The sequence below is a fragment of the Scyliorhinus torazame genome, chromosome 9, assembly GCF_047496885.1.
Source record: "Scyliorhinus torazame isolate Kashiwa2021f chromosome 9, sScyTor2.1, whole genome shotgun sequence".
Taxonomy (NCBI): Eukaryota; Metazoa; Chordata; class Chondrichthyes; order Carcharhiniformes; family Scyliorhinidae; genus Scyliorhinus; species Scyliorhinus torazame.
This window is the reverse complement of record NC_092715.1, coordinates 23,157,853-23,171,673: the sequence shown is the minus strand read 5'-3', so window position 1 is coordinate 23,171,673 and position 13,821 is coordinate 23,157,853. Positions and strand designations below refer to the sequence as shown.

Sequence of the window (13,821 nt, the reverse complement as noted above, 5' to 3'; positions counted from 1 at the left end):
TGATGGGTTTAAAATGAAAAAAGAGGAGGTATTGGCTACCTGATCTTCGTTGATCATGCATGGGAGAGGATGAGATGCTCCCAAAGATATTGAGGGAAGTGAGAGTGGAAACTGCAGAGGTATTGGCCCTAATTTGTACATCACTGCTGACGTTTGGTTTATATATATATATATATATATATATATATATATATATGTCTCTATATTTGACAGCATGGGAGATGCATGTTATTGCGTAGTGAAGGGTTCCAGTAAATATAACAGAAAACAAAATGCAAACTACCTACCTCCAGAGTTGGATTCTTTTGATGTGTACTCTATCTGCACCGGCCGCTCTACTGAGCCATAAAACTTCTCGGTATCAGAGTAGTCACTAAAAGAAAGAACATAAAAACAAATTTGCTAAAATCCAATCATCGGCGTTAGATCGAATCTTCTGCAGCACCGCGGAGGTTACCGCACCCAGAGTCCCCTTTACCATTGGAGGTTCACAATCCGACTCTGATGAAGAATCTGCACCAGAAACCTGAACCTCTCACTTTTAATTTTAGATGTTGGTTTCCTGTGTGTTGGCTTTAGGTATTATACGGTCAGTCACAAAAAAGGAGCAGCATGAATAATTAACAAGTAACCAAGGCAACTCTGCTGCCTTGATGGATACCGTGTAATAAACAGCAGGCCCCTCAATGGTGTTGCACACAAGTGGTCATTATTCAGGTATGAATGTAAGCTGTGAGCATGTGTGACTCCTTCCACTTGGGGGCAGCAGAGCAATGAGAGAACCAAGACTGAAGTTATTGCCTGGTATGGAGGGAAGATCTTATGAGGAAAGGCTGAGGGACTTGAGGCTGTTTTCGTCAGAGAGAAGAAGGTTAAGAGGTGACTTAATTGAGGCATACAAGATGATCAGAGGATTGGATAGGGTGGACAGTGAGAGCCGTTTTCCTCGGATGGTGATGTCTAGCACGAGGGGACATAGCTTTAAATTGAGGGGAGATAGATATAGGACAGATGTCAGAGGTAGGTTCTTTACTCAGAGAGTAGTAAGGGTGTGGAATGCCCTGCCTGCAACAGTAGTGGACTCGCCAACACTAAGGGCATTCAAATGGTCATTGGATAGACATATGGACGATAAGGGAATAGTGTAGATGGGCTTTAGAGTGGTTTCACAGGTCGGCGCAACATCGAGGGCCGAAGGGCCTGTACTGCACTGTAATGTTCTATGTTCATTAGCCTACAAACGTGAAGACAATTAAATGCCTCTGTTGCTGCCCAGACTGAACTGGTGCACAATGAAAATACACTTATGACAATGGAATCACTGAGAGATTACACCAGGCAAGAAATACGTAAGGTTTGCTTGGCGAGAAAGATAATAATTAAAATATTTGTATGTAAAAAAAAAAAAATGAACTTTTCGTTATTTATAATTGAAGCATTTTCAATGGGTACCTTGGAGATCCTTGCGTGTCTGCCTTCTCGTGGTAACGATCGATTTCTTTTCGTAAACCCATCATCCACCTCTGAAAGGAACAGTAATAAAGGACAATCAGACCAGTTTGCACCTGTATCTGTTCAGCGCCAATTAACCATGGAGATAGATGGGATTCTATTGTGCTTGGAGAGGGTTACGGCGTGAAGAATAAATAGAACTTTGTCATGTGAGAGTACCTTTAAGAAATGGGTGTTTAAGAAATGTACCTTTAAGAAATGGGTGTTTATCAGTGATGTCAGAGTGTGGGTGGAGCTGGGCTGAATGTCAGCTTTTTACTTTCATTTTAGGCTGTTTGCTGCAGGGTGTGTTTTAGTTTCATTTTCAGTGTTGGAGCTGAAGCCAGACGAAGCAGCTGTACTGCTGTTCTCTCTGCCATGAAAAGACTATCTCTTGATCACTTGGTGAATTCTGAATATAAATGTTCTCAGCAGTGAATGTAAACCTAATGTGCTTCCGTTAAAAGGTGTTTCTTTTGTCTTCGAGATGTTGTTTGGGAAGTTACTAAGGATTACTTAGTGTTGTATTCTTTGGGGGTTGTATTTGAATTGATGGTTGCTAAGATGTTCACTCTATGTTTTTAAAAGGTTAACTTGAGTTCATAGAATAAACATTGTTTTGCTTTAAAAAATACTTTTGCATTTCTGCTGTACTACACCTGTAGAGTGGGCTCCCCATACCACAATCTATTAAAAGTTGTGGGTCAGGTGAACTCCATGATACACTTTGGGGTTCTCTAAACCCTGGCCCATAACAACTTTAAAAAAATATTTGTATTTGGTTTTTAACATTTTGTACATAAAGCAACAAGCAAACAACAAGAGCAACACCCCACCTCCACTCTACCAACCAACACCTTAATAACTCAAAGGATAGCCCCCCCCCAACCCTCCCCCTAGCATGGTAGCACAGTGGTTAACACTGTTGCTTCACAGCGCCAGGGTCCCAGGTTCGATTCCCAGCTTTGGTCACTGTCTGTGAGGAGTCTGCGCGTTCTCCTGTGTCTGCGTGGGTTTCCTCTGGGTGCTCCCGTTTCCTCCCACAAGTCTCAAAAGACGTGCCTTTAGATGAATTGGACATTCTGAATTCTCCCTCTGTGTATCCGAACAGGCGCCGGAGTGTGGCGACTAGGGAATTTTCACAGTAACTTCATTGCAGCGTTAATGTAAGACTACTTGTGACAATAATAAAGATTATTATTAGCAGCTGATGGTAGCCAATAACAGACCTTATCTCTAGTGGAACACCTCAATCGCCCCCCTCAAGGTAAACCTAGCCTTCTCCAAATACAAAATCTCATCAGGTCCCCCAGCCCTACTGAGGCACTGGCCGGAGAGGCTGTCCTCCACCCCAACAGGACCCACCTGCAAGCAATCAGCGAGGCGACGGCGCAAACATCTACCCCCGCTCCTGTCTGCAGCTCCAGCAAGTCTGACTCCGCGAACAGGGCCCCCAGGGGATTGGGCTCCAAATGCAAGTGCAAGATCACCGACATGGTGCTGAAAAAAGACCCCCAAAATTTCTTCATCTTCAGGCAGGACGAGAACATATCTACATGGTGGATGGACCTCTCCCACATTGCTCGGAAATGACCTCCGCCCCATAAAAACGGCTCATCCTCAACCTCGTCAGATGCCCCTCTGCACCACAATTAATCCCAGCCTCGCACACGAGGTTGAGGCATTCACCCTCGTCCAGTGCCACCCCCAGCTCCTCCTCCCACTTCGCCTTAACCCCCCTCCAGTGACACTATTGTGACAATATGTATATTGTATGGTAAATGAAGGGTTAACAATTTGATGTGAATGCTTTCTACCACTAGATGGTGATCAAGAGCACACACGTGAATCATGCGATACCTTGACTCTGGAAGCAGGTGATTAGGCACATTAGAGAGAAGTTGTGTTTTCAGAAACTCTGTAGATTGAATAATAGTCTCAGTGTATTTTGTAATAAATGTATCTTAGTAAGTTGGTTCGAATCTAGCTAGTTGTATTTGTGTTACTAAAATAAGCTTTGTTTGAAACATAACTTGATGTTCTTTGAAGTCATCCTCATCTACAGAGCAGAGGACACAACTATGGAGCGGCATGGTGGCACAGTGGTTAGCACTGCTGCCTCAACTCCACGGACCCGCGTTCAATTCAGGCCTCAGGTGACTGTCTTTTTAAAAATATAAATTTAGAGTATCCAATTATATTTTTTCCAATTAAGGGGCAATTTATAGAATTTACAGTGCAGAAGGAGGCCATTCAGCCCATCGAGTCTGCACTGGCTCTTGGAAAGAGCACCCTACCCAACCGCACACCTCCACCCTATCCCCATAACCCAGTTACCCCACCCAACACTAAGGGCAATTTTGGACACTAAGGGCAATTTATCATTGGCCAACCCACCTAACCTGCACATCTTTGGACTGTGGGAGGAAACCGGAGCACCCGGAGGAAACCCACGCACACACGGGGAGAACGTGCAGACTCCGCACAGACAGTGACCCAAGCCGGGAATTGACCCTGGGATCCTGAAGCTGTGAAGCAATTGTGCTATCCACCATGCTACCGTGTTGTCCATTTAGAATGGCCCTCTCTGAAGTACCGACTTCCGAATCCTCCCCACCTTACACACCCGTATAAAGGACAAAATCAACCAGTCCACCCCCATTAAAAAAGATCGGTTAACACTGGAATAAAAATAAAAACCGCGGCAAGATATTCACCTTTACCGCCTGCACCCAGCCTGCCAATGATAGGTGGCAGCTGTCCCACCTCAACAAATCTACCTTAACCCTACCCGCCAGGCTCGTACAATTCAATTAACGGAGCCACCTGCACCCCCAGGTACCTGAAGTGTGTCTTCGCCACACAAAACGGCAATCCAACTGGGCCAGTTCCCGCCCCCGGAGAGGAAACCAAAACACACTCGCTCTTCTCCAAATTCAATTTATTACCCCAAATTGCCTGGGCAGCCCCCTTATAATTCCCCGCTGTGGAACCCGGGTTAGAAATATACGACAAAAGGCCGTCAGCAATCAGGGACACATTATCCTCCACCGCCCCCCCCCCCCCCCCCCCCCCCCCCACTATCCCCCTCCATTTATCCGAGCTCCTCAGCACAATGACCAAGGGCTGCTGCGGGGTCCCAAGGAGGTGAGTAGCCATTGTCGCTCACAAAGAGCCCAAGGACAATGCGGTGGCAGGCAACCCACTCATTCTGGCCCGAGTCATATGCACCCTATGTACCCACCTTGAATTGTATCAGGCTTATCCTCCCACACAAGGAGGTTGCGGTTACTCCAAGTAGTGCCTCTCTCCACACTCCCCAATTTACCTCCCCTCCAAGCTCCCCCTCCCACCTCTCTTTATTCTTTATCCCCTGCTCTCCCAGCCATCCATATATGTCTCCGATCCTTCACGTCGGGAGCAGCAGTCGTTCCAGCAGCGCAGACCTGGGGAAATTGGGGAACTCTTTACAGACCTTCAGTGCAAAGTCCCTTACCTCTAAATATTTAAACTCACTTCCTCTCGAGAGCTCCATCCTCTCCTTTAGTTCCTCTATACTAGCAAACCTCTCTTCCAGGTACAGATCCCTCACCCTGACCAGCCCGGCTTCTCTCCACTTCCTGTACATCCCCCCCCCCCCCTCCTGCCTCAAATTTTTTTGCACAATGGCATTAACACCGACATCCCCTCTATCCTAAAGGATGAGCGGCACAGTAGCACAGTGGTTAGCACCGTTGCTTCACAGCGCCAGGGTCCCGGGTTCGATTCCCGGCTTGGGTCACTGTCTGTGCGGAGTCTGCACGTTCTCCCCGTGTCTGTGTGGGTTTCCTCCGGGTGCTCCAGTTTCCTCCCACAAGTACTGAAAGACGTGCTGTTAGTTGAATTATACATTCTGAATTTTCCCTCTGTGTACCCGAACAGGCAATGGAATGTGGCAACTAGGGGCTTTTCACAGTAACTTCATTGCAGTGTTAATGTACGCCTATTTGTGACAATAAAGATTATTATTATAAAGTGCGTCCTCAACTGGTTCCACACCTTCAGTGTGGATCGCATACTGGGCTGTCCGTATTTCTTCTTGGTGCCTTTGGCAACGCCGCTGTCACCATAGCCCTCAGACTGGACCCCCTGCAGGATTCTTCCTCCATCCTAACCCATTCTGCTCCCTCTTCTTCCCACCACCGCTTCACCTTCTCCACATTCGCCGTCCAATAGTAATGTAGCATGTTTGGCAATGCCCACCCCTCCTTCTGCCACTGCCTCTGTAGCAGGGCCCTCTTTACACTTGGCACCTTCCCTGCCCACACAAACTCTGAAATGACCATATCAAGCTTCGGAAAAAAGGCAGTTGGTACAAAAATCAGAAGCGTCTGGAATATGAATGGGAACCTTGGAAGGATGTTCATCTTCACCACTTGGACCCTCCCTGCCGGAGTCAGATGCAGTGTATCCCAGCTCTTGAGATCCTCCCTAACCTCCTCCACCAATTTAGTTAATTTAGTCGCCCACTCTCTCGTTACCTGGATTGTCTGGTATCTGAACATGTCACTGGCGACTGTGAATGGTAAGAATGACCGCAAGAATCCCAGGCCGGCGATAGGCAGGTTCTGCCTTCTAGACCTGTTCTCATGCTCTTCCACCTTTGTTCTCAGTGTCTTGCAAAGGTCTCCTAAGAACCCCACCTCCGCCTCCAATGCCACCCCCCCCCGATCGCTGTGGTCCGACATCACCCTCTCCATCTCTTGGATCGCCGACCGCTGTGCTTCCAGGCACTTTTCGACCTTCTCCATCGAGCCCTTCAAGGGTGTCACAGCCCCTTTGATGACTTTCAATCTGTGCTCCTGCATCTCTGTCCTTTGTTGACGGAACTCTTCCCTGATGAAAGCCATCAACTGTTCCATCTGGGGCTTTCCAACCTGTACTGACCCTTTGCCCTGTGCCATCTTTCCACTGGCTGCTGCTCCACAGGTCTCTTCCAGCCCGGTGCCAGGTCTTTCACCTTCTTCTAGCGGAATGGAAGGATACGGACTCCGTAAGTGCAGAAGGGTTTAGTTTAGGCAGGCACCATGGTCGGCGCAGGCTTGGAGGGCCGAAGGGCCTGATCCTGTGCTGTATTGCTCTTTGTTCTGCCGGGTTTGGTAACCAGCAGACATGCCACACCCAGGGGGGGGGGAGCTTCTCCTCCAACTTTCAGCCACACTTTTCCGTCTCAGTTTCTCCCATTTTCGGGTAAAAAGTGCTCTGTGCCTTCGAGCAGGAGCTGCCCCGTGTGCGACCGCTCACACCATGGCCACCACCGCAAGTCCTCAGAACGATATAGACTTTGACATTGACCAAGCCCAGCAAGATGCCCGGGGAGCAGGGTTCTCCACCATCACCGGGATGCTCCAAGTCCAGACAGTAGTGGATGGCTCACCTTGTGCTCACAGGGCCATCAGGGAGTGCCCTACATCAACAGGAAGGGGTTCCACTCCCTGAGCGTCCAGCCACCACACGAAGATCATGCACATGTGTGCACGCTTCCCGAGGAGTGTCCACAACAGCTACATCCTGGGGCAGTCAGTTATCCTCAGGAAACTAAGGAAATTTGGCATGTCCACATTAACCCTAACCAACTTTTACAGATGCACCATAAAAAGCATCCTATCGGGCTGCATCACAGCCTGGTATGGCAACTGCTCGGCCCAGGACCGCAAGAAACTTCAGAGAGTCGTGAACACCGCCCAGTCCATCGCACGGACCTGCCTCCCATCCATTGACTCCATCTGCACCTCCCGCTGCCTGGGGAAAGCGGGCAGCATAATCAAAGATCCCTCCCACCCGGCTTACTCACTCTTCCAACTTCTTCCATCGGGCAGGAGATACAGAAGTCTGAGAACACGCACGAACAGACTCAAAAACAGCTTCTTCCCCACTGTTACCAGACTCCTAACTGACCCTCTTATGGACTGACCTCATTAACACTACACCCTGTTGTGGTAATCACCACTGTTTGTATAATACGTATATGAGAAGTAATACGGTAAGGTTCCTGTACTGCAGGTGCGGGGGTAGATCCTTGCCCGCTGGCTCCGCCCAGTAGGCGGAGTATAAATGTGTGTGCTCACCGAGCTGCAGCCATTTCGGCAGCAGCTGCAGGAGGCAACACAGCTCTGCTTAATAAAGCCTCGATTACTCTTTACTCTCGTCTCGTCGTAATTGATAGTGCATCAATTTATTACAACGATGGATCTCCGCATCAAGCCGGATCGCCTGCAGCTGCACCCTCAAGCAGACAACGCCACGTCGGCCTTCAACCACTGGCTAGTTTGCTTTGAAGCCTACATCGGATCAGCGACAGAACCACCCTCAGAGGCACAGAAACTCCAGATCCTGTACACATGGTTAAGCTCCGATATTTTTCCCCTTATCCGGGATGCGCCCAACTATACTGAGGCCATGGCGCTTCTGAAAGGGAACTACATCCGGCCGATCAACAAACTCTACGCCAGGCACCTCCTGTCCACGCGGCAACAACTCCCCGGTGAGTCATTGAACGATTTTTGTCGAGGAACTGCGATTGCCAGGCAGTTTTGGCCGTTGAACATACTGAACTCCTAATCAAGGATGCTTTCGTTATGGGCATAGGGTTGGCGTACATCCGCCAGCGCCTCTTAGAAGGGGGTACGCTCGACCTCGCAGCGACCAAGAAACTCACGACCTCACTAACGGTAGCCTCCCGTAATGTACAAGCGTACGCCCCCGACCGCACGGCGCCCTCCTCATGGACATCGTGGACCCCGCCAGCGACCGCCCCCAGCCAACCCCAAGCCTGCGCCGCGCGGCAGCCAGCCGACCCCGGGGGGCACAAGTGCTATTTCTGCGGGCAGGCAAAACACCCCCGGCAGCGCTGCCCGGCGCGGAGCGGCTCTGCAAGACCTGCGGGAAGAAAGGACATTTTGCTGCTGTGTGCCAGGCCCGGTCGATCGCCGCTGTAACCAGCCCCATTGTTCCTGCAACCCCCATGTGCGACCCGTGGGCGCCGCCATCTTCCTCTCAGCAGACCTAGTGCGCCCCGTGGGCGCCGCCATCTTCCTCTCAGCAGACCTCGTGCGCCCCATGGGCGCCGCCATTTTTGGAGCCATTTTGGACGGCGCCTCAGGACCCCTGCTCGTCGGGCACCTCAGCGGGCCACTCATCGCCCGCCACCGCCGCCGACCAGCCCGGGGCCCACCAACGCCAGACGCTCACCTCCATCACGCTCGACCAGTCCCAGCCACACAACCTCGCAACCGCGACAACGACGATGAAAGTCGATGGCCACAAGACATCTTGCCTTCTCGACTCCGGGAGCACGGAGAGCTTCATCCACCCCGATACAGTAAGGCGCTGCTCCCTCGTGGTACACCCAGTTACCCAAAGAATCTCCCTGGCCTCTGGATCCCATTCCATGGCGATCCGGGGGTACTGCATCGCCACCCTCACCGTCCAGTGCGTAGAGTTCAGCAACTTCAGGCTGTACGTCCTCCCCAACCTCTGCGCTGCCTTGCTACTCGGCCTGGACTTCCAGTGCAACCTCCAAAGTCTAACTCTGAAATTCAGGGGACCCCTATCACCCCTCACCGTATGCGGCCTCACGACCCTTAACGTCGACCCACCCTCCCTGTTTGCTAAACCTTACCCCGGATTGCGAGCCCGTCGCCACCAGGAGCAGATGGTACAGTGTCCAGGACAGGACCTTCATCAGGTCGGAGGTCCAGCGGCAACTGCGGGAAGGTATCATCGAGGCCAGCAACAGCCCCTGGAGAGCCCAAGTGGTAGTTGTAAAGACTGGGGAGAAACACAGGATGGTCATTGACTACGGTCAGACCATCAATCGGTACACGCAGCACGACATGTACCCCCTCCCACGCATATCTAATATGACCAATCAGATTGCGCAGTACCGGGTCTTCTCTACAGTGGACCTGAAATCAGCCTACCACCAGCTCCCCATCCGAAAGGCGGACCGCCAATAAACTGCGTTTGAAGCAGACGGCCGCCTTTACCACTTCCTTAGGGTTCCCTTCGGCGTCACTACTGTGGTCTCGGTCTTCCAACAGGAGATGGAACGAATGGTTGACCGGTACGGACTGCAGGCCGCCTTCCCGTACCTAGATAACGTCACCATCTGCGGCCACGACCAGCAGGACCACGACGCTAACCGTTTCAAATTTCTCCACACTGCCAAACTCCTCAACCTAACCTACAACAAGGAGAAGTGTGTGTTCAGCACCAACCGCTTAGCCTTCATTGGCTATGTTGTGCAAAATGGAGTTCTAGGGCCCAACCCTGATCGCATGCGCCCCCTCATGGAACTCCCCCTCCCCACTGCCCCAACGCCCTCAAATGATGCCTGGGGTTCTTCTCATACTAGGCCCAGTGGTTCCCTAACTATGCGGACAAGGCCCGCCCACTCATTCACTCCACAGTTTTCCCCCTGACGGCCGAGGCTCACCAGGCCTTCAGCCGTATCAATGCCGACATCGCCAAGGCTGCGATGCACGCGGTCGACGAGATGCTCCCCTTCCAAGTCGAGAGCGATGCATCAGACGTCGCTCTGGCCGCCACCCTCAACCAGGCAGGCAGGCCCGTGGCATTCTTTTCCTACACCCTCCATGCCTCCGATATTTGACACTCCTCCGTCAAAAAGGAGGCCCAAGCCATAGTTGAGGCTGTGCGGCATTGGAGGCACTACCTGGCCGGCAGGAGATTCACTCTCCACACTGACCAACGGTCGGTTGCCTTCATGTTCAATAATACACAGCGGGGCAAGATCAAAAATGATAAGATCTTGAGGTGGAGGATCGAGCTCTCCACCTACAATTACGAAATTTTGTATCACCCGGTAAGCTCATCGAGCCCCCGGTGCCCTATCTCGAGGTACATGTGCCAGCGCGCAAGTGCACCGACTCTGGGCTCTACACGATGGTCTCTGGCACCCAGGGGTCACCCGGTTCTTTCACTTCATAAAGGCCCGCAACCTCCCCTACTCCATTGCGGAAGTCAGGGCGGTCACCAGAGACTGCCAGGTCTGCGCGGAGTGCAAACCGCACTTCTACCGGCCAGACCGAGCGCACCTGGTGAAGGCCTCCCGTTCCTTTGAACGTCTCAGCATGGACTTCAAAGGGCCCCTCCCCTCCTCCGACCGAAACACGTACTTCCTGAACGTGGTCGATGAATACTCCAGATTCCCCTTCGCCATCCCATGCCCCGATGTGACATCTGCCACAGTCATCAAAGCCCTCAATAGCATCTTCACTCTGTTCGGTTTCCCTGCTTACGTCCACAGCGACCGGGGATCCTCCTTTATGAATGGTGAGCTGCGTCAGTTCCTGCTCAGCAGGGGCATTGCCTCGAGCAGGACGACCAGCTACAACCCCCGGGGAAACGGGCAGGTGGAGAGGGAGAACGGGACGGTCTGGAAAGCCGTCCTGCTGGCCCTACGGTCTAAAAATCTCCCGGTCTCCCACTGGCAGGAAGTCCTCCCCGACGCCCTCCACTCCTTCCGATCGCTACTTTGCACTGCAACTAATGCAACCCGCCATGAATGTCCCCTTGCCTTCCCTAGGAATTCCACCTCCGGGGTTTCGCTCCCAACATGGCTGGCAGCCCCAGGACCCGTACTCCTCCGCAAGCACGTGCGGCTTCACAAGGTGGACTCGTTGGTCGAGAGGGTACAGCTACAGGTACCAGCCTACGTAGCGTACCCCGACGGCTGCCAAGACACGGTCTCCCTCAGGGACCTGGCACCAGCTGGTTCCCCACCCCCCCTTCAATTGCCCCGGCGCCACCCACCCTCCCCCCAGCGCATCCCACCACAGCCCCCGCTCCAGGACAATCCGTCCTCCCATTGGTTCCACCCGGGGATGAAGATGAGGACTACATGCTCCCGGAGTCACAGGCGATCAAGCCGGCGCCTGCATCACCACCGGGACTGCGACGCTCACAGCGGAGGATCAAGGCACCCGACCGGCTAAATTTGTGAACTTTTGCCAAACTGTACATTTAAAAATGCTCACATACCATGTAAATAGTTTTTTAAAATGCTCACATACCATGTAAATAGTTTTCCACCACCCCCGCTGGACTTTTTTTTTTAAACAGGGGGTGAATGTGGTAGTCACCATTGTTTGTATATATGACGTATCTGAGAAGTAATACGGTAAGGCTCCTGTATTGCAGGTACGGGGGTAGATCCCTGTCTGCTGGCTCCGCCCAGTAGGCGGAGTATAAATGTGTGTGCTCACCGAGCTGCAGCCATTTCGGCAGCACTGTAGGAGGCAACACATCTCTGCTTAATAAAGCCTTGATCACTCTCTACCCCCATCTCGTCGGAATTGATAGTGCATCACCTGTATGCTTCATCCGATGCCGGTGTTATATAGTTACATTGTATATGTTGTGTTGCCCTATTATGTATTTTCCTTTATTCCCTTTTCTTCCCATGTACTTAATGATCTGTTGAGCTGCTCGCAGAAAAATACTTTTCACTGTACCTCGGTACACGTGACAATAAACAAATTCAATCCAATCCAATTCCCGGCCTCTTTGAGGACTACCCCTGGATAGCCGGTTGGCTCTTGGGTGATAAGGGGTACCCGCTGAGGGCCTGGCTAATGATGCCAGTACGGAGGCTGGTGACCGATGCGGAGACCAGATACAATGAGGCCCATGGGGCCACCTGGCTATCATTGAGCAGTGCATCAGACTCCTCGAAATGTGGTTCCGACGCCTCGACAGCTTCGGGGGTGCCCTGCAGTACAACCCTGGAGGGTTGCCCGCTTTGTGGTGGTCTGCTGTATCTTCCAGAAGCTGGCACAGCAGTGGGATGATGTGCTGGACATAGAGGGGGATGAATGTAGCCACCGAAGAGAAGGAGGCTCTACCAGGAGAGGCTGGAGGATGAGCCTGGGAATGACCCGCAGGACCAGCTGGAGGATAGATGACAGGCGGCAATGGCGAGGGCCCGGCAAGCCCTGAGGGCCGGGGAGGCCATCATCCTCGCTGCTTCACAGAGGACATGGCCTCATCCGTCCTTCTCCCTCTCCCCACCCCACTCTCCTCTGCATCCATCCCCTCACCATCCTCCTCCCCCATCCCCACCCTCACAGGGTCAGTGTAACATCACTCCAGGTTGATGGGACTGTGTTGGTCACGGTTGAGGACAGGAGCGTGATGATAACCCGCAGAGAGCTGAGCGCTGGAGCTCTTTGTTCAATGCCATAGTCTGACCCCTGCCTGTCTGGTGAGTGTTCGCTTACACCCATCACCCCCCCCCCCCCCCCCCCCCCCCACACCCCGGGGTGCTGCTGACCATCTTCTAACGCTCTGCCAGGAAGTCTAGGAACGGTTTCCACCGCCTGAAGAACCCTTGTACTGATCCCCTTAAGGCAAATTTTACCCCCTCCAATTTAATGAACCCCGCCATATCGCTGATCCAGGATTCCACGCTTGGGGGCCTCGCATCCTTCCACTGAAGAAAAATCCATCGCCGGGCTACCAGGGACGCAAAGGCCAGAATTCCGACCTCTTTCGCCTCCTGCACTCCCGGCTCCTCTGCCACCCCAAATATTGCGAGCCCCCAGCCCGGTTTGACCCTGGATCCTACCACCCTCGACACCGTCCTCACTACGCCCTTCCAAAAGTCCTCCAGCGCTGTGCATGCTCAGAACATATGGGTGTGGTTTGCTGGGCTCCCTGAGCACCTAACACACCTGTCCTCACCCCCAAAGAACCGGCTTATCCTTGCCCCGGACATGTGAGCTTATGCAGCTCCTTAAATTGAGCCTCGCGCAAGAGGAGGAAGAGTTCACTCTCCCCAGGGCATCCGCCCACATCCCCTTGTTAATCTCCTCACCCAACTCCTCCTCCCAATTACCCTTTAGCTTCTCCACCGAGGCCTCCTCCTCCTCCTGCATCACCTGATACATTGCCGAGATCCTCCCCTCTCCAACCCACACCCCCGACAGCACCCTGTCCTGGACCCTGCGTGGCAGCAACAGTGGGAACACCACCACCTGCTGCCGAACAAACGCCCTTACCTGCATATATCTGAAGGTGTTCGCCGGGGGAGCCCAAACTTCTCCTCAGCTTACCCAGGCTCGCGAACTTCCCGTCCACAAACAGGTCCCCCATCCTTCCAATACCTGCCCTGTGCCAGCTCAGGAACCCTCCGTCCATCCTCCCCGGGACAAACCGGTGGTTCCCCCGAATCGGGGCCCACACCGAGGCCCCCACCTCCCCCCTGTGACGTCTCCATTGCCCCCAAATTTTGAGGGTAGCCGCCACCACCTGTCTCGTGGTATACCT

At 52.5% G+C, this 13,821-nt stretch overlaps 1 protein-coding gene across 1 annotated transcript in view; it reads right to left on the bottom strand.

The window, feature by feature from the left end:
- sh3bp2 (SH3-domain binding protein 2) overlaps positions 1-13,821 on the bottom strand; it is a 177,705-nt gene that overhangs the window by 58,651 nt on the left and 105,233 nt on the right. Inside the window, exons 5-6 of the mRNA XM_072515691.1 lie at positions 1,453-1,523; positions 288-373 (exon numbers count right to left, since the gene is read on the bottom strand). Of these exons, the coding sequence (XP_072371792.1) occupies positions 288-373; positions 1,453-1,523 (157 nt within the window). The remainder of the gene's footprint in view (positions 1-287; positions 374-1,452; positions 1,524-13,821) is intronic.